The following is a 22,203-nucleotide window of genomic DNA, read 5'->3' as shown; positions in this document are numbered from 1 at the left end:
GCTAGAGAAGATCTGATCATAATTAATGTAGATGAACATTTTGTATTCTCAGCCACTGAAGTAACAAAGCTAGAACCTATAAGCAGCTGATTACTCTGTGTATGGTAATAGACACTTTCTTCAACAAATTAACTGGAGTCCTGGAAATGGTCTCAGCCCCCAAAACTAGCATAATGACATGTGGAGACATGAATTGTTGAGAGTAAAATTAGCAATATCTCCCAAAACATTTTGAGCGCTTTTGATGTGGCAGAAATGGTAAATACTGCTACGATGGTTTCAGAAAGTTCAGCTTCAGTTTAACACAATGTACTTACAAACAATGATAGGGAAAATTGTGAAGATCTTGGTATTTTGGAACATTTGTGTAAGATAAAGTTAAAGTGAGGCTCTGTGAAACCTAAAAAAGCTGCACACCTATCAAAAGAATTTCTAAGATCAAAAAGATACATACTTTTTCTGGGGCATTGGCAAATGAAACATGGGAAAGTATATGGCAAGCAATGTAGATGACAAGTTCTCCTAATTTTGCATATTGTTTAAATTATTTTTTGAGATGATATTTCCAAAAATAGCCACATCTATTTCTATAGGAAAGAAAAATTGATAGATAACTGCAAGTCCTAGAAAGTTCTCACAGACAGCTAAATTTCTAAGTTCCTTGCAAAAGTGCTGCACTAATTCACAGTTACACCATTACAATCACAGATATAAAAAAAGTACACAGGAGGGTACTGCTTTTGACAAAAAATTCATTCAATGAATAATTAAAATAGAATGCAGAGAATAAAAGCTAACTGGTGTGGGAGATTACAAAACAACAGACTGGAAAATGCAGACACACGAGTAATAATACACAAATCAAAAGGTGGAGATAGCATTAAAAACATTTCTCAGGAACTAGCGTATTCTGTAACTGATTATTTCTCTGGTATTGCGGAGAAGCTGCAACAAAATCTTCCTGACACGCATGTAGCACCCACAGTGACTTATATAGCAAACACATTCATGATATTCTCACAGCAGAGCTTCAAGTTAGGAAGCCCAACAATTAAAAATAGGAAGTCAGCAGGCATAGATGAGGTTCACATCTCTGTTCTGACGGCATGCATAAATAGCATACAGTCCCCACTAACAAAACAAAATAAATTAATCTTTCAATTGACGTGTTTTCCCAGAATATCTGAAGTATGACCAAGTGGTGGCCTTGCTAAAACAAGGTAATGTGGAAAGTATTGAAAACTACAGGTCAATTTCAATGCTGTCTTCATTCTTGAAAATAATTGAAGCAATCATGAAAGAGAGACTGACAAGTAACATGAGTAAATACAATATCTTTAACAAAGCACAGTTTGGTTTCAGAAGTGGATGAAGTACAATATCAGCCACTGCCGAGTCCACAAAAGTGGTAGTTGGGGCTCTTGATAGGTACGATAGTGTTACAGGCCTTTTTTTTAGACTCATTCAAGGCTTCTGGCACTGCTGCCAATAAAATACTACTGAGAAAACTAGAATCATTAGGTATGAGAGGAAAGCAAATGATTGCTTTTAATCTTACTTCGAAAACACCTTACTAAAGGTGGAGATAGTTCGCATTACTTTTCCTGACTGTGTAAAATATGGAGAAAAAGTTCTCTTTGCCAATGACAACAATATCACAATCACTGAGAAGATGCCAGAACTTTTATTAGAGAAAGCAAGTAAAACCCTCAAGAATGTTTAAAATTGGGCAGTATGTGATAAATTAACATTGAACACAAAAAAGTACAGAATGCATTTCAGCATAAGAGGAGGAAGCAACTCTTGTCACTTTAAGCACATATTATATCTCTACAGATTGTGCAACAAACACACAGTTTTTAGGGATGAACAATGATTGTCAGCTAACATTAAATGAACATACAAAGATACTGACAAAAGGAATGTCATCGGCGTGCTATGCTCTCACTGTGTTAGCAGAAGTTTGTTACACACAGTGTTCTGTGGTGACATAGTGTGTCTGCAAAAGCTCAATTCTTAGCTATGGTCTTCTTTTCTGGAAACTGAAAGCACAAAATATGGACACAGTTTTTAAATTGCATAAAAAGGTCATAAAAAATAATAATAGGAAGCAGTAGTCGGGCTCATAGTAAAAAGTGGTTCAAAAAATTAGGCATCCTTTCTGCACTAAGTGAGTACATATATCAATCCATGGTGCATATCAGGGAAAATATTACTAAATACTGCACTGACAGTTCTAATCGTAACAAGGGAACAAGAGCTAGTTTGGTTGGTTGGTTGGTTTGGGGAAGGAGACCAGACAGCGTGGTCATCGGTCTCATCGGATTAGGGAAAGATGGGGAGGGAAGTCGGCCGTGCCCTTTCAGAGGAACCATCCCGGCATTTGCCTGGAGCGATTTAGGGAAAAGAGCTAGTTTGGATAATATATACCAAGTAAAAATAAAATAAAACACGGAAAACAGTATTTTATATCAGGAGATAAAATTGCAAAAGAAATTGCCAAAGCAAGTGAAAAAGATTACTAAAACATGTTTGTTTAAAAAGGCAGCTAAAACGTTCTTCATAAGTAATGCATATTACAAAATTAAAGATCACCGAGCGGACTCAGAGTTGTGGACAGTAATGAAAGGGGATACCACAGCACCTTGCCACTTTTCGGTACATGGTTATCATTTTGTGTTTCCACAAGGATTGTGTGTCAAGATGTTTAATGCATGATTGTAATGTCCACTGGCTTAGTTTTTCAGGTGGACACTTGAGGGTGTAGTCAGGAAGTGACACAAGGGGGCAAAGCAGCATCTTCCCACCCCAGGAGTCATCAGTGTTTGAATCATTTAAAAAAACCATAATCTGTCATTTAAAAGTGTAGATGAAGAAAGTGAGTCTCTGATCACAGAAAATGTAAACTAGAGAAAAACATTGCATTGCTTCAATTGATACAGGGCTGAGACACGTCAGTTGCCGCTGAAGACAGCATTGTTCCAAGAGAAGGATGGAGTAGTAAAATTGGTATTTCTGAAAATTCCACATTCCAGGACATTGTTGTGATGAAGATGTGATTACGTCCACGCAGAAGATTGAAGCAAGTGAAATGCTTATGAAGGAATACAGGTAGGAGATAGCAGTGACAGTGAGGAAGAAGAAGAAAAGAAGGAAAGGCACTGTGTCAAGATTCACTGCTGCTGTGCAAAAAATTGATATTGTCAGCAATTTCTTTTCCTCTTTTAATGTAGATGACTCAATTCTAACCTATATCAAATAGCTGGAGAGACAACGTCTTTCACTGCAAGATGTTGAAAGGACAAAACATAAAGAAATCTTGATTTTAAAAAATATCAACAGATGTGTTCTGTGAAAAGAGTAATAACTGCATATTTACTGCATTTAAATTTGTAGCACAGGGTAATTAAATAGCACTTATATCATCTAAACAAGCTTTAATTATGATTCAGCATCACTCCTTCCAAGTACTCTGCATAGCTCCCATTTCAGGAAAATCCTTATTTAAGGGGAAAGACATTGGTTCCCAAGAGATTCGTTACAAAGGGGTTTTACTGCATGTATGCCGTGTCTTACTGGCAATGTATTACCTTGAAAAATCCTATAACATTGTGAGATGATCCTTAGATGTATAAGAAAAATAAATAAACAGTATCCTGTCATATACATCTCATCAATCCAGTATACAATACAGGAGGCGGGGGGGGGGGGGGGAGGGGGGGGGGGGGAACAGATTTCCTGTTACAGCCTGGTGATATGACCACTCTTGAACACATTAAACTGTTCATAATTGCTAGCAATCTTCTCTCTGAGACATGATGCATTCTGATTGGATGGGATACTAGTGACAATAGCAGAGACATACATGAATGCTCTTGTATGGTCTGGTGACTGCCATGATAAAACTCCATCCCTGTGGCATCATATATACAAACACTGCCTTAATACAAAGTCCACTTTACGGATGGCACCACTGTTGTTATGTTTCAATATTGTCATTGCTGTGGTAAGGGAAAGGCAGAGTGCCACGTCACAGGTGCACGCGCATGTTCGGTTATGACCCTGGCTGTTGTTGGATCAGTCTAGTGTGTTTGTCCACTTGTTGACTTGCAGGCAAACAAATAAGAGCAGAGAGGTATGGTTCATTTTCTATTGTCTGGCATTGCTGGAGCACCCAAAATTCATCATCACATGTCAGCTGTGGAAGGTGAACACTACACGTCCCTGAAATGTGTGTACGAGTAGCAGAGGAGATTCCGGGAACAGAGCACGTAACTGCAGGACTACATCCGCACCCAGGACAGGCCAATCGAGCCATTACCCTTGATGTGATGATGCGGACTGATGGCCTTATCCAGTGAGACTGACAAATAACACAGGATGAAATTCGTGCTTATGTCAGTATTAGCCATGACTCCGAGCGTGCTTTCAGCAAAGACCACTTGCGTAACTGCAAAATTTGCACTCAGTGATACAGTGATTTAGAAACTATTGTTACAATACTGGGAGCTTCTCACTTTCCTCATTATCTTTTTTTTTTTAGTTACGGTAATAATTTGAGAAATATATGTATAATTCAAAGTAAATTACAATTACTGATTTAAATAATCATTACGTGATGATAAAAAGTTTTGTGATTTTGAATCTTTTTACAGATCCGAATTTACAAAATGAATGGTATTTACTTTTAAAAAAATCCTAATACATGCAACAAAATTCTGAAGCCTATACCATTACACATACAAGACAAGTGTATGGGCAATGTCTCATACAAATAACTATTCTGTCCAATATTTTTCTCATTTTGTTGATAGTGTCGTCACCAAAGTAAGAGCTAAATTACTGAACACTAAGACTACGTGCCAAATCAGGAACTCAGCATGAACATCTACTTTTTCGTGGAGAGTACACTGCTTCCCTTCTGTGTATTTCTAAATCACCATCAGGAGTTAATCAACTTGCTGCTAGTACCTTTCCATTCCACACTTTCAAAAAGGTTTCAATTACATGCTACATTTGGTTTCAAGGCATCAAATATGTTTATCACAGCATGCACTCCATTAAGGAGTAAAAATACATTAGCTCAGGTAAGCTTTTGTATTCTTTATTTTGTGGGTTGTATATTGAACTTTTCACTATTCTTTGTCTTTTCCTTATCTAACTGAGACATTCTCTCACATGTCCTCCTAAAGAAATACTACTTCATTACAAAACATTGACAATAAATAATGCTAAACCTCTTTTCCAAATGTTTACACAGTTCATGTAATGGTGCAATTTTTTTTAAGAATGCAAGTATTTATGAATGCAAGACAATTTTTTTCCATTTACTGAATGAACATGCCAACACAGTGTCTACTAACAATTTATAGATTTTTATGTGCTAGACAAATAAGGCAACACAGAAAAGACGCAACTTACACGCTAACATACTGTGCTGTGAACAGAATGTGCATTCAGAAAGTACAAATCAATGAAGATGCTATACATTATGTCTCTGCAAAGGTAGCTACAGAAAAATTATTCAGCTGTTTTTAATATATGATGCATGTCAAAAGAACCAAAGAGGTTTTGTGATTATGAAACAACATGAGAGGAATGTAATACTTGACAAAAGTTTACAATTGTCATGCTCATCCATATATTCATGCGTGTTATTAATCGTTAGAGATCAAATGAGTTATATACAATTTATTCCATAGCTCATACTTACGAGGTTTAAATACTCCAATTTCTGATAGAATGGTTCAGTTTAAAGTGGGAAAAATATAAAAATGTTTATTAGTGTCCAATCAACATACAGTATATTACATCAAATTTAATACATATAGTGACACATAGTTAAAAGTTGTGAGCTTCCTCAGTTTTGGAAATATCTTGGAAACTGAGAAATAATCAAATTTCACATTTAAGGAGCATGGGAAAAACTTAGCATTGTTTTTATTTCAACCATTATGCAAGAATCATGAAACAATAACACTTTATGTTCAACTGTTAGATCAACATATATAGTTCTCGTTCCTTTCATCAGAGCAGAATATATTTCTTTCTCTTTTCATTATTTGGTTTAGAATGCTAACATACCATAGTGAAACACTACAAATTTTATTTAAGTTAAAAAAAAAAATTAGGTTGACATACCATTGGTGACTGGTCCGAACGTTGGCTAATGGTGTCAGCTGTGGAGAAGGTGTCACTGGGATCATTGCGTGACGAGCCCGAACTCACACGAGACCTGGTTCTCAATACATCTGGTGTTGAAGAACGCTTTTCATTTGTATCACCAACCTGTGAACAAAACAAAAGCATATGTCACCAACAAGTATTCACTCACATGCAACAACCGTACAGAAATTCACAGGTTATTTTTTCCATGATAATAGAAAGTTATGATTTGAATACAAATAACCAAAGGAGTAAAGGTAACATCTCAGTGTGTAGTGTCCAGGCACTGAGTCATTGACAGATACATACATGAGACTAATCTTTCGGCGATGTCCTCCAAAGAGCAGGGTAACATCTTTCTTCCATCCAGTTACCTCATATTGTCTATCTGGTTCTGTCTTTTGTATCACAGCTATACACCTCCCCCCCTCCCCACACTCTCTCTCTTCTTTCCTCCCTCCCTCTCCCTCCCTACAAAGTAGACATAAGAGTTCTCCATGCTTCAGCTTCACAAAAAATTTTATCAATGTCCACAGGTAAATGCAACAACACAAAAACACATTTGGCACAGGAAAACAAACTTGTCCCAGATCAGGACTGGCCAAATACTACAATAATAAAGCCAAAACCAAGCATATGCCATGATTTTCACCTGAACATACATTTTAAAGATTGGATTATAAACAAAATTCAACATCCTAATAACCCTCATGTTTGCAGATGACATGGTGTAATAATTTAGATCTGTGGCCAATTTCGGTTGGCAGCCACAGGACATTCGCACTGTAAGTTAAAAGGTAAAGTGCATAAATAATTTAAATAACAACAAAATCTGATGTAACATATTTATTAACCTAAACATAATACTAAGTCTGTTTTACTTGTAAAAAGATGGAGCCATCCTTAATTTGTTGTTATTTTCTGCATGCACGGGAAGGGAGTTCAAAACTCCAATAAGATTGTTTCAGTGCCTTGTCAGGCATTCCCCTTGTTGCTCTTCAATCAGTCTAGGGATAGAGCACTGTAACTACACCAAACCATACGAAATATAAGGTTTAACAAAATATGTTTATCTAAAACTGTTATTCCTGAATATGTCAAGATTAATGTAAAAAAAATGTCATTTGCTGCACAATTTGCAAAAAGAAAAGCAAAATTTTCTTGGCTTGGAAAGAAAATACAATCCCTGCACTCAAAGAAATGACTGCTCAACAGAATGATATACAAAACACTTACAAACAATGGAAACAGCAGGTTGGAGTACCACCAACATCAGGAAAGGGCTAGATTGCTACTCACCATAAAAATGACCTGACGAGTTGCGGACAGGCACAATGAAAAGACTATTACATATTTACACTTCATAGCTTTCAGCCATAGCCTTCATCAGCAAAGAAAACAAACACACACACACACACACACACACACACACACACACACACACACACACACACACATTCACACAAGCGAGCACACCAGCACACCACATGCACACCTGACTGCTACCACTGGCAGCTCCAACTGGAATGCGAGTGTCATATGAATAGCAGTCTGGAGTGGGGCCAGAAGGGATAGGAGTAGCAGGGTATGCGTGGCAGGAGGAAAGAGCGCTGACTGTTTGGGGTGTACAAGGATTAGAGACTGACAGGAACAGCACTGGGAGGTGAAGTGTGGGGAAAAAGATGGGGAAAGGAAAAGGAGAGGAGAGGAGAAGGGAGGGGAAATGATGGGTGGGTACAATGTCAATGAGAGTGAGGGATTGTGGAAAGGGAGGAGGTGACAGGACGAAAGAATGGAGAGTTCTGGGTGGAGGGTGAGGGGACAATAAGTTACCACATGTTGAGGCCGGAACAATTTTGGGAGGGGAGAACATGTTCTAATGATAACTCCTATCTGTGCAGTTCAGAAAAGCTTGTGGCAGAGGGGAGAATATGTCCTAATGGTAGCTCCCATCTGTGCAGTTCAGAATACCTGGTGTTGGAGGGGAGGATCCAGACTGCCTGGGTCATGAAGCAGCCACTGAAATCAGGCCTGTTACATTCAGCTGCATGGTTGTGCCACAGGGTGGAGTACTATGATCTTGGCCACAATTTAGTAGTGACCATTCATCTGGTGCACAGCTGGCTGGATGTCATACAAATATAAAATGCTGTGCAATGGTTGCAACAGAGTTTGTGGACTACCAACTAGCTGTACACCAGAATGAAAGCCCACTGCCAAACTAAGGCAAAGAGCAAAGTAGGCCACTGTGTAGCATAACATGCATCTTGCAGTAGCAGGCTAGATTTCAATGCCTGCTTTACAATCTGAGCTATCTGGACCCCCCTTCCCCCCACCTCCATCCATCCTCAACTGTGCAGATGGGAGTTGTTCTTTCAATACATTCTCCACTCTGAAAATTATCCTGGCCTCAACCTATGGTAAGGTCCCCACAACTCCCACCCAACAGTTTCTGCCTCCCAGTCCTATCACCTGTCACATTCCCCCCACCCTCTTTGTGTGCTGCCCTGTGCCAATGTGCCTGCCTGTCCTTTCCCCTTCCCTGCTTCCCTCCTCTCCTTTTCCACTCCCCATGTCCCCCCCCCCTCCAAATCTGCACCTGGCTGCCCCTGCACTACGGTGCTCTTCTCTTCTGCAAACAGTACCCTGCTATCCCTCCCCTTTCCCCAACCCATCAACCCATTCTAGATTGCTATTCACGCAATAGTTGCATTTACGTTGTAGCTACCTGTGGTAGCAATCTTGTGTGTGTGTGTGTGTGTGGGCGGGGGGGGGGTTGCACTTGTGTGTTTTCTTTGCTGAAAAAGGCTTTGGCTGAAAGCTATAATGTGTAACAGTCTTTTCGTTGTGCCTGTCTGCAACTCGGTAAGTTATCTTTCCTAATATTGCTGATAAAACACAATTACTACTACGCAATCACATTAAACAATCTGCAATACTTTATGAAATGACTGAGCAGGCAAAATCTCACATACAGGCATAAACAGAAAATAAAATCGTGAAACAAGACCAGAAACTAAAGAAAACTGTTAAACACAAACCCACCCAATAGGAGGAACAGGAACCAGCATATGAAACATACATTTTATACAAGAATTGTGAATTCAGCTGAATTACAGTTCCCAACACAAGAAAAAGAACTACTCCAAAAGGGACCCAAACACAATCTAAACATGTATCACACAAAAACAATAGAAAACATCATTACAGAAAGCAAATATATAATAGAATAGGAAGAACAGAAAGATACAGGAAATTTCAATCCAGAGCTAACCAAAGAATTAATAGCAGAACAATCAGACAGATGATTAGGAAGAACAAAAATACTGTACGTGATAACAAATAACCAAAGAGGAGGAAAGAGCTAAACACATACACAAAAAGCTGAAGTCACACAATGCAATGATTATGAGGACAGACAAGGGAAGAACATTGGTTGTCATGTATGAAAAGGAATATACAGATAAAATATTAAATTTCATAAGAGAAAACCAAATAACAAAGCTAAAATTGATGCCATCCAACGATTCCAAAGAGACAAACAAAAACTACCAAAAACATCTAATCTACACTCTCACAAAGTCAAATAAAGAGAACAACACAAAAGAATCCCAGGTCACCCACACTCAGTGAGTGGTCTGTCAAAGATTCACAAGCCCAATACTTCAATGAGACCTATGATCACTTTCACAATTCTTCCAACAAACCACACATTTCTACAAAAACACTACACTTATAAAAACAACAGAAGCTCGGGAAACACTAATTATCTAATCAACAAATTTAAAGATACGAATTTACTCAACACAGCTACACTACTCTCATTTGACATCACATCAATATACATCCACATACCAACTAAAGAAAGAATCAAAATAATTGAAAGATAGCTAAGACAGACAAATATTGTCCCACAAATACAGACACAAGAAGACTCTACTATCCTGAATGTTATCATCATCATCATCATCATCATCATCATCATCACAGGACAAAATTTCCAACAGGAAGGACTCCCATGGGGTCACCCATAATTGGCCTGCTGACCAACATCTTGCTTAATCACCTTGAAAACAAAATTTCTGAAGAAGCAATAAAACCAAAACACTACAAAGTAATATGAGGTGTGTTCAAAAAGAAACCTAACTTTTGCTGCATCAGCTTTATTGATTATTGTACAACATTTTAAGCACTGTCTCCTTTAAAATAGTCCCCTCTACTGGCAACACACCATTCCCATCATTTCTTTCAGTTTTGGAATGCCTCCAGGAACACATTTTGTGGGATGACACACGTCGCATTGTATTTTATCTCCTCTACAGCTTAGAAACAACGTTCTTTCAACGTCTTTTTCAGTTTAGTAAACTGGGACAAGTCTGCTGGGGCTAGATCCACAGAATACGGTGGATGGGGCACGGAGGGAATGTGACGTTTCGCTAGATAGCTGCAGACAAGGAGTGACGTATGAGCTAGTGCACTGTCATGATGCAACATCCAACTCTGGTTTTCCCACAATTCAGGCCTAGTCCTGTGTACTAGGATTCCCTGGTAGACTTCCTTGGTAATCATCCGACTGTGTGGCACAAATTCATGATGGACGATGCCTTTGACGTCAAAACACACTACCAGCATCACCTCGATCTCCGACTGACTCATGTGCTTTTTTTGGACGAGCTGACCATTTGCCCACCCACTGCGACGGTCGCATATTTGTTTCAGCTTCATAGCTGTACACCCACATCTCATTGCCTGTTATGATGTTCTTAAGAAAGTTTTCATTGTCATTAACAGCAGCAAGCAGTTGCACACACATTCCAACACAGGTCTGTTTCTGGTCTTCAGTCAACAAATGCAGTACGAATTTTGCACTGACTTGATGCAATTCTTGTTTTTCACTCAAAATTTGATGGCAGGATCCTACGCTGATGCCCACCTCCTCAGCAACTTCCCAAACAGTTAAACAATGATATCCATGAATCGCAGTATGAACAATATCCACTTGGTCATCATCCGTTGATGTGGAAGGGCGTCCAGGCTTGGAATCACAGACCGACATTCCGCCCTGTTGAAAACTCACAGCATTGTGTGCGACTCATACAGTCCTCTCCCATATACTTGCCTAAGTATCTGAAATGTCTCTGAGAATGTTTTGCCAAGTTTGTAGCAGAATCTCTCTCTCTCTCTCTCTCTCCCCCTCTCTCTCTCTGTGTGTGTGTGTGTGTGTGTGTGTGTGTGTGTGTGTGTGTGTGTGTGTGTGTGTGTGTTCTTCAAGCTCCTCCACTGGTAACTGTCGTAGTTTTGTAAAGTGTCGTAGTTTTGTAAAGTGTCATAGTTTTGTAAAGTGTCATAGTTTTGTAAAGTGTCATAGTTTTGTAAAGTGTCATAGTTTTGTAAAGTGTCATAGTTTTGTAAAGTGTCATAGTTTTGTAAAGTGTCATAGTTTTGTAAAGTGTCATAGTTTTGTAAAGTGTCATAGTTTTGTAAAGTGTCATAGTTTTGTAAAGTGTCATAGTTTTGTAAAGTGTCATAGTTTTGTAAAGTGTCATAGTTTTGTAAAGTGTCATAGTTTTGTAAAGTGTCATAGTTTTGTAAAGTGTCATAGTTTTGTAAAGTGTCATAGTTTTGTAAAGTGTCATAGTTTTGTAAAGTGTCATAGTTTTGTAAAGTGTCATAGTTTTGTAAAGTGTCATAGTTTTGTAAAGTGTCATAGTTTTGTAAAGTGTCATAGTTTTGTAAAGTGTCATAGTTTTGTAAAGTGTCATAGTTTTGTAAAGTGTCATAGTTTTGTAAAGTGTCATAGTTTTGTAAAGTGTCATAGTTTTGTAAAGTGTCATAGTTTTGTAAAGTGTCATAGTTTTGTAAAGTGTCATAGTTTTGTAAAGTGTCATAGTTTTGTAAAGTGTCATAGTTTTGTAAAGTGTCATAGTTTTGTAAAGTGTCATAGTTTTGTAAAGTGTCATAGTTTTGTAAAGTGTCATAGTTTTGTAAAGTGTCATAGTTTTGTAAAGTGTCATAGTTTTGTAAAGTGTCATAGTTTTGTAAAGTGTCATAGTTTTGTAAAGTGTCATAGTTTTGTAAAGTGTCATAGTTTTGTAAAGTGTCATAGTTTTGTAAAGTGTCATAGTTTTGTAAAGTGTCATAGTTTTGTAAAGTGTCATAGTTTTGTAAAGTGTCATAGTTTTGTAAAGTGTCATAGTTTTGTAAAGTGTCATAGTTTTGTAAAGTGTCATAGTTTTGTAAAGTGTCATAGTTTTGTAAAGTGTCATAGTTTTGTAAAGTGTCATAGTTTTGTAAAGTGTCATAGTTTTGTAAAGTGTCATAGTTTTGTAAAGTGTCATAGTTTTGTAAAGTGTCATAGTTTTGTAAAGTGTCATAATTTTGTAAAGTGTCATAATTTTGTAAAGTGTCATAATTTTGTAAAGTGTCATAATTTTGTAAAGTGTCATAATTTTGTAAAGTGTCATAATTTTGTAAAGTGTCATAATTTTGTAAAGTGTCATAATTTTGTAAAGTGTCATAATTTTGTAAAGTGTCATAATTTTGTAAAGTGTCATAATTTTGTAAAGTGTCATAATTTTGTAAAGTGTCATAATTTTGTAAAGTGTCATAATTTTGTAAAGTGTCATAATTTTGTAAAGTGTCATAATTTTGTAAAGTGTCATAATTTTGTAAAGTGTCATAATTTTGTAAAGTGTCATAATTTTGTAAAGTGTCATAATTTTGTAAAGTGTCATAATTTTGTAAAGTGTCATAATTTTGTAAAGTGTCATAATTTTGTAAAGTGTCATAATTTTGTAAAGTGTCATAATTTTGTAAAGTGTCATAATTTTGTAAAGTGTCATAATTTTGTAAAGTGTCATAATTTTGTAAAGTGTCATAATTTTGTAAAGTGTCATAATTTTGTAAAGTGTCATAATTTTGTAAAGTGTCATAATTTTGTAAAGTGTCATAATTTTGTAAAGTGTCATAATTTTGTAAAGTGTCATAATTTTGTAAAGTGTCATAATTTTGTAAAGTGTCATAATTTTGTAAAGTGTCATAATTTTGTAAAGTGTCATAATTTTGTAAAGTGTCATAATTTTGTAAAGTGTCATAATTTTGTAAAGTGTCATAATTTTGTAAAGTGTCATAATTTTGTAAAGTGTCATAATTTTGTAAAGTGTCATAATTTTGTAAAGTGTCATAATTTTGTAAAGTGTCATAATTTTGTAAAGTGTCATAATTTTGTAAAGTGTCATAATTTTGTAAAGTGTCATAATTTTGTAAAGTGTCATAATTTTGTAAAGTGTCATAATTTTGTAAAGTGTCATAATTTTGTAAAGTGTCATAATTTTGTAAAGTGTCATAATTTTGTAAAGTGTCATAATTTTGTAAAGTGTCATAATTTTGTAAAGTGTCATAATTTTGTAAAGTGTCATAATTTTGTAAAGTGTCATAATTTTGTAAAGTGTCATAATTTTGTAAAGTGTCATAATTTTGTAAAGTGTCATAATTTTGTAAACTGTCATAATTTGGGAAACTGTCATAATTTGGGAAACAGTCATAATTTGGGAAACAGTCATAATTTGGGAAACAGTCATAATTTGGGAAACAGTCATAATTTGGGAAACAGTCATAATTTGGGAAACTGTCATAATTTGGGAAACTGTCATAATTTGGGAAACTGTCATAATTTGGGAAACTGTCATAATTTGGGAAACTGTCATAATTTGGGAAACTGTCATAATTTGGGAAACTGTCATAATTTGGGAAACTGTCATAATTTGGGAAACTGTCATAATTTGGGAAACTGTCATAATTTGGGAAACTGTCATAATTTGGGAAACTGTCATAATTTGGGAAACTGTCATAATTTGGGAAACTGTCATAATTTGGGAAACTGTCATAATTTGGGAAACTGTCATAATTTGGGAAACTGTCATAATTTGGGAAACTGTCATAATTTGGGAAACTGTCATAATTTGGGAAACTGTCATAATTTGGGAAACTGTCATAATTTGGGAAACTGTCATAATTTGGGAAACTGTCATAATTTGGGAAACTGTCATAATTTGGGAAACTGTCATAATTTGGGAAACTGTCATAATTTGGGACACTGTCATAATTTGGGACACTGTCATAATTTGGGAAACTGTCATAATTTGGGAAACTGTCATAATTTGGGAAACTGTCATAATTTGGGAAACTGTCATAATTTGGGAAACTGTCATAATTTGGGAAACTGTCATAATTTGGGAAACTGTCATAATTTGGGAAACTGTCATAATTTTGGAAACTGTCATAATTTTGGAAACTGTCATAATTTTGTCCTACTTGATTAACATAACATGACCATATTATTTTATGGAGCTCGTTAGTTTAGAAGTTTTAAAAATACGTAAGTTTATCTCATTCAAACAATAAACTAAATCTGGAGGGTACTCAAGGTAAAATGTCACAGAGCTTAATCGTTTTCTGCAAATTCGTAAAGATTACAAAATACAGAACTTTGCAGAACAAAATAAAGACTGCTCACATTAGTATGGAGCTAACCGTCATGGTGTATTAGGGCACAACTATTTTTTATTTTACATGTGCTTCCTCCTGCTGCAACAATTTTCAGCTTACTTGATCAACTCGGCAGTGTGTGAGATGTTTACTACAGATGTCTTCTTGTGAACAGCTGGATGGGGAAAACATCAAAGGTCCTGCATAGCCTCATAGTGAATGACTACCTCCCTACCTAGAAAGCAAGCACCACTAACTGAATGTATTTGGTCCATAATCAAATTTACAGCATTGGTCTCATTTTTTTTTCCGTACAGAACACTTTCAGATGGAGCACAGGAGCACGTTTGTAGCTGCCACCAAAATAACTGATTCTGATGAAATGCGTTCTCATCATATGGAAACAATTGAAGATTGGTTGTGGGGTTGGAAGACTAGGCAATGTTTGTGTGCTAAATCACTAAACAGCCAAGAAACTGGTACACCTGCCTCGTATCGTGTAGGGCCCCCAGGAGCATGCTAAAGTGCAACAACATGACGCGGCATGGACTCGACTAATGTCTGAAGGCTGCAAGGCTGTCCATAAATCAATAACAGTATTAAGGGATGGAGATCTCTTCTGAAGAGTACATTGCACGGTATCCCAGATATGATCAATAACGTTCATGTCTGGTGAGTTTGGTGGCCAGATGTGTTTAAACTCAAAACAATGTTCCTGGTGCCACTCTGTAGCAATTTGGATGTGTGATGTGTCACACTATCCTCCTATAATTTCACTAGTCTATCAGAATGCACAATGGAGATGAATGGATACAGCTGATGAGACAGGATGCTTACATAAGTGTCACCTGTCAGAAACGTATCTAGACGTATTAGGGATCCCATATCACTCCAACTGCACACGTCCCACACCATTACAGAGCCTCCACCAGCTTGAACAGTCCCCTGCTGACATGCAGGATCCATGGATTCATTGGGTCCATCTGTTCGATACAATTTGAAATGAGGTTCGTCTGACCAGGCGAGATGTTTCCAGTCAATAGAACAATGTCAGTGTTGATGGACCCTGGCGAGGCATAATGCTCTGTGTCATGAAGTCATCAAATGATTCACATGCTGACAGTTGTTGATGGCCCAGCATTGAAATCTGCAACAATTTGCAGAAGAGTCAAAATTCTGTCATGTCGAACAGTTCTCTTCAGTTTTCATTGGCCCTGTTCTTGAGGATCTTTCTCCGACGGCAGTGATGTCAGAGATTTGATGTTTTACTGGATTCCTGATACTCACGGTACCTTCTACATCTACATCTACATGATTACTCTGCAATTCACATTTAAGTGCTTGGCAGAGGGTTCAACGAACCACAATCATACTATCTCTCTACCATTCCACTCCCAAACAGCTCGCGGGAAAAACGAACACCTAAAACTTTCTGTTCGAGCTCTGATTTCTCTTATTTTATTTTGTTGATCATTCCTACCTATGTAGGTTGGGCTCAACAAAATATTTTCGCATTCGGAAGAGAAAGTTGGTGACTGAAATTTCGTAAATAGTTCTCACCGCGACGAAAAACGTCTTTGCTTTAATGACTTCCATCCCAACTCGCTTATCATATCTGCCACACTCTCTCCCCTATTACGTGATAATACGAAACGAGCTGCCCTTTTTTGCACCCTTTCGTTGTCCTCCATCAATCCCACCTGGTAAGGAACCCCACCGCACAGCAATATTCTAACAGAGGACGAACGAGTGTAGTGTAAGTTGTCTCTTTAGTGGACTTGTTGCATCTTCTAAGTGTCCTGCCAATGAAACACAATCTTTGGCTCGCCTTCCCCACAATATTATCTATGTGGTCTTTCCAACTGAAGTTGTTCGTAATTTTAACACCCAGGTACTTTGTTGAACTGACAGCCTTGAGAATTGTACTATTTATCGAGTAATCGAATTCCAACGGATTTCTTTTGGAACTCATGTGGATCACCTCACACTTTTCGTTAATTAGCGTCAACTGCCACCTGCCACACCATACAGCAATCTTTTCTAAATCGCTTTGCAACTGATACTGGTCTGCGGATGACCTTACTAGACGGTAAATTACAGCATCATCTGCGAACAACCTAAGAGAACTGCTCAGATTGTCACCCAGGTCATTTATATAGATCAGGAACAGCAGAGGTCCCAGGATGCTTCCCTGGGGAACACTTGATATCACTTCAGTCTTACTTGATGATTTGCCGTCTATTACTACGAACTGCGACCTTCCTGACAGGAAATCACAAATTCAGTTGCACATCTGAGACGATACCCCATAGGCCCGCAGCCTGATTAGAAGTCGCTTGTGAGGAACGGTGTCAAAAGCTTTCCGGAAATCTAGAAATACGGAATCATATTGAGATCCCCTGTCAATAGCGGCCATTACTTCGTGCGAATAAAGAGCTAGCTGCGTTGCACAAGAACGATGTTTCCTGAAACCATGTTGATTACGTATCAATAGATCATTCCCTTCGAGGTGATTCATAATGTTTGAATACATTATATTCTCCAAAACCCTACTGCAAACCAACGTCAATGATATAGATCTGTAGTTCAATGGATTACTCCTACTACCCTTCTTAAACACTGGTGCGACCTGTGCAATTTTCCAATCTGTAGGTATAGATCTGTCGGTGAGCGAGTGGTTGTATATGATTGCTAAGTAGGGAGCTATCGTATCAGCATAATCTGAAAGGAACCTTATTGGTATACAATCTGGACCTGAAGACTTGCCCGTATCAAGCAATTTGAATTGCTTCGCAACGCCTAAGGTATCTACTTCTAAGAAACTCATGCTAGCAGCTGTTCGTGTTTCAAATTCTGGAATATTCCATTCGTCTTCCCTGGTGAAGGAATTTCGGAAAACTGCGTTCAATAACTCCGCTTTAGCGGCACAGTCGTCGGTAACAGTACCATCGGCACTGCGCAGCGAAGGTATTGACTGCGTCTTGCCGCTTGTGTACTTTACATACGACCAGAATTTCTTCAGATTTTCTACCAAATTTCGAGACAATGTTTCGTTGTGGAACCTATTAAAGGCATCTCACATTGAAATCCGTGCCAAATTTCGCGCGTCTATAAATTTTAGCCGATCTTCGGGATTTCGCATTGTTCTGAACTTCGCATGCTTTTTCCGTTGCCTCTGCAACAGCGTTCGGACCTGTTTTGTGTACCATGGGGGATCAGTTCCATCTCTTACCAATTTATGAGGTATGAATCTCTCAATTGCTGTTGCTACTATATCTTTGAATTTGAGCCACATCTCGTCTACATTTGCATAGTCAGTTCGGAAGGAATGGAGATTCTCTCTTAGGAAGGCTTCTAGTGACACTTTATCCCCTTTTTTAAATAAAATTATTTTGTGTTTGTTTCTGGTGGATTTGGAAGAAACGGTATTGAGCCTAGCTACAACGACCTTATGATCACTAATCCCTGTATCAGTCATGATGCTCTCTATTAGCTCTGGATTGTTTGTGGCTAAGAGGTCAAGTGTGTTTTCGCAACCATTTACAATTCGTGTGGGTTCGTGGACTAACTGCTTGAAATAATTTTCAGAGAAGCATTTAGGACAATCTCTGAAGATGTTTTCTGCCTACCACCGGTTTTGAACAAGTATTTTTGCCAGCATATCGAGGGAAGGTTGAAGTCCCCACCAACTATAACCGTATGAGTGGGGTATTTATTTTTTACGAGACTCAAATTTTCTCTGAACTGTTCAGCAACTATATCATTGGAGTCTGGGGGTCAGTAGAAGGAGTCAATTATTAACTTAGTTCGGCTGTTAAGTATAACCTCCACCCGTACCAATTTGCACGGAGTATCTACTTCGACTTCACTACAAGATAAACCACTACTGACAGACACAAACACTCCACCACCAATTCTGTCTAATCTATATTTCCTGAACACCTTCGTGAAATTGTCATATGTAAAATGCCCACTTCATCACTATCTCAGAGATGCTGTGTCCCATCGATCGTGCACCGACTATAACACCATGTTCAAACTCACTTAAGTCCTTGATAACTTGCCATTCTATCAGCAATAACCAATCTAACAACTGCGCCAGACTCTTGTTGCCTTGTATAGGCATTACTGACGGCAGTGCTGTATTATACCTGTTTACATATCCCTGTACTTGAATACGCATGCCTATACCAGTTTCTTTGATGCTTCAGTGTATGTCATAACACACAGTCCCCTAATAAAGTGTGCCATCTAGTACCTCTTGTATTAAGTCATATTTCATTAGATATCTCACAGTCAATTGGTCCTAGCATCCTCAGAAATGGAGAGGAAAATGTAAACATTCATTGTGCCAACTATAGACTTCCTTTAAGCAGAATCCAGATAACTCAGTGTTATTGTAACATAGCAAGAGAACAAGAAAGACTGCTGCTTGTGCTGCTGCTGCTCCTACTACTACTACTGATGATGATAATTATAACAATAATAATAATAATAATAATAATAATAATAATAATACAAAACACAGTGACTCATCCAACAAGCCCTAACTGACACAACTTCCAAAGTCAAGTTCAGCTGAGAAATCTTCCAACCATTCCTCATCAAAACCAGCATAGACTACTTCAACATTGTTCTCAGTAAGGTCATCAAAGAATGGGAAACTGAACTGAAAAAACAAAACAGCTGGAGACCCATCACTTTAGGAAAAAAACGGGATAAAATCAATGTCACATGTTTAGCCTTCACTCGCAATCTTGCGATCCTCTCGGAGGATGAACAAACAACAATTCGTCAGATCGAAGTGCTCACAAAATGCGCTGAAAAAGATGGGCTCCAAATCTCCTTAAAAAAAAAAAAAAAACGGAATTTATGGCCACAAAATGCATCTAAATAGAAAATTTAATTACAGTATAAGGCACAATAAACAGAATCAATCACTTTAAATACTTGGGCAAAATCATCGAACCCACTGGAACAGAAAGATTAGCCCAAAAAGCACGTGAAGTCAAAATACGAAAAGCGTACGGGAAAATTGCAAACTCTACAACAAAAGGTGCATGAATTTCAAAACAAAAAATAGATGATATGTGACTGTCATCAAACCCAAAGGGATCGTGACTACATCAAAAAAGTTCAAAGGAAAATCATTCGCAAAATCCTGTGTCCAAAGGTCACAGACAAAGAATACAGACACAATCAAACACAACAGAAAAATACACAAACACTGAAACACTTACGCAAATGACAACTGAAGTTCTATGGACCCATCATGAGAGCGGATGACAACAGGTTAACACAGAAAATTCTAATGTACTCATAGAAACTAAATGCGACAACACTTTGGATCAAACAAGTTCAAACTGATCTCAAAAATGCCAACATCACATCCGCAGACATCACACATTGAAATATCTTCAGACAGAAGATCCACTGCTGGGTGGTTGCACCAGAGGAAAAACCCAAAAGATCTACAGGAAAATGGATGGACAAGTGACAAGCTCAACATAGCGAGGGGATGAAACAATTCTGGAAGGGTACGATAAATGGCAACCGCAGATCGTAGTTCACTTTGTGTGATACTCTATGCGTCTAACCAATTTAAATAAATAATACAAAATCTCTATTTGGATTTTGTAAGGACTACTTAGTATACTGTCTCACCAATGCTTTGTAACTCCTCGACAGTGATTCTATGACTTCATCTGTAATGCGGTCTGACACACGGGCAGCCACAGCCAAATTCAATTCACTGGAAGAAAAAAAAATGGTTTAAGAGAAGCCATATTAAAATAACTTGGCACACAAAAGAATGGTACGTGTCTTTCAGTAGCTTAGTGCATACATCATGTCAGCAATACCACAATGAAATGATTCAATTATGCTTCACAAATCTTTGTTAATAGTATCAATCAAATATGCTATGTGGTAAATAGTTTGTTTTTGTAGTACATAGGACAGTAAACATAGCCAATTACACAGGTTAAAACACTTCAAATGAGAGAAGTATACAATAAAAAATGAAATAAAAGAGTTCCTTTAAATACAATAATGGAAAATACAAGACATATTTATATATGTATATAAATAAGAAAACAGTTACTGCTCACTAAATGAGACAAGCACAAAAAAGGCAAACATGATGTTACACACACACACACACACACACACACACACACACACACACACACAAAATCTGCCACTGTTCTCTTCTGAACCTAACACTTGACTGAAATACGTGGTGAGCCTTGATGTGATGGGTGGTGTAGAAATGAATGGGGCGATAAGGAGGAGGGGAGGAATGGGATGGATAGGGGCTACAAAAGATTGTGCTGAACTGGAGTAAGTAGCGAAACGCGGGTGGACATTGAGAGTTGGGAATGTGAGGAGGAACATGGCGAAAAAGTGAGAGAAGCAAATACTGGGGGAAGCATACAGAACATAGAAAATAAACAGGTGACAGGAACGATTTCAAGGAGAAAGTTGGGGTGAAACAAAAAGAGAGATATGGGGAACAAGAGCCAGTTTGAGGACAACAGGGTGGAAACAGGAAGCTGAGAGACAAGTATCAGAGGGAGAATAGGAACAAGAGACATTTTTCAAGTACAGCGTTCACCAACATAATTCAGAAGACCTGTGATGGTGGGGGAAATTCAAATGGTACATGACGACAAATTGTCACTGTATTGAGCAACAGTCTAAATCAAGAATGTGACCATTTATGTGAGTGAAGTCATAACAACATAGAAGACTCTGCAGAAGTTGTAGGAAAGCTAATGTATAATGTGTCTGATGAACTAAAAGGTTACGAAGGTTGGGTGGACGGTGGAAAGACACTCTTGGTGGAGTGGGGAGGATTTCATGAAGGATGGATCTCATTTCAGGGCAGGATTTGAGGAAGTCGTATCCCTGCTGGAGAGCCACATTCAGAGTCTGATCCAGTCCCGGAGAGTACCCTGTCACAAGTGGGGCACTTTTGGGGTTCTTCTGTGGGAGGTTCTGGGTTTGAGGGGATGAGGAAGTGGCTCTGGTTATTTGCTTCTGTACCAGGTCGGGAGGGTAGTTGCGGGATGCGAAAGCTGTTTTCAGGTTGTTGGTGTAATGGTTCAGAGCTTCCGGACTGGAGCAGATTCGTTTGTCACGAAGACCTAGGCTGTAGGGAAGGGACCGTTTGATGTGGAATGGGTGGCAGCTGTCATAATGGAGGTACTGTTGTTTGTTGGTGGGTCTGATGTGGACGGACGTGTGAAGCTGGCCATTGGACAAGTGGAGGTCAACGTCAAGGAAAGTGGCATGGGATTTGGAGTAGGAGCAGGTGAATCTGATGGAACCAAAGGAGTTGAGGTTGGAGAGGAAATTCTGGAGTTCTTCTTCACTGTGGGTCCAGATCATGAAGATGTCATCAATAAATCTGTACCAAACTTTGGGTTGGCAGGCTTGGGTAACCAAGAAGGCTTCCTCTAAGCGGCCCATAAATAGGTTGGCATACGAGGGGGCCATCCTGGTACCCATGGCTGTTCCCTTTAGTTGTTGGTATGTCTGGCCTTCGAA

At 38.1% G+C, this 22,203-nt stretch overlaps 1 protein-coding gene across 1 annotated transcript in view; it reads right to left on the bottom strand.

The window, feature by feature from the left end:
- The window catches only part of LOC126473606 (F-actin-uncapping protein LRRC16A), a 517,910-nt gene that overhangs the window by 100,820 nt on the left and 394,887 nt on the right, over positions 1 to 22,203 (bottom strand). Inside the window, exons 22-24 of the mRNA XM_050100768.1 lie at positions 20,317 to 20,404; positions 6,142 to 6,288; positions 5,714 to 5,734 (exon numbers count right to left, since the gene is read on the bottom strand). Coding sequence (XP_049956725.1) covers positions 5,714 to 5,734; positions 6,142 to 6,288; positions 20,317 to 20,404 — 256 coding nt within the window. The remainder of the gene's footprint in view (positions 1 to 5,713; positions 5,735 to 6,141; positions 6,289 to 20,316; positions 20,405 to 22,203) is intronic.

The sequence above is a fragment of the Schistocerca serialis genome, chromosome 4 (genome assembly GCF_023864345.2).
Source record: "Schistocerca serialis cubense isolate TAMUIC-IGC-003099 chromosome 4, iqSchSeri2.2, whole genome shotgun sequence".
Lineage (NCBI taxonomy): Eukaryota > Metazoa > Arthropoda > Insecta > Orthoptera > Acrididae > Schistocerca > Schistocerca serialis.
The sequence above is the reverse complement of the archived record's forward strand: the minus strand, read 5'-3'. Positions and strand labels throughout refer to the sequence as shown.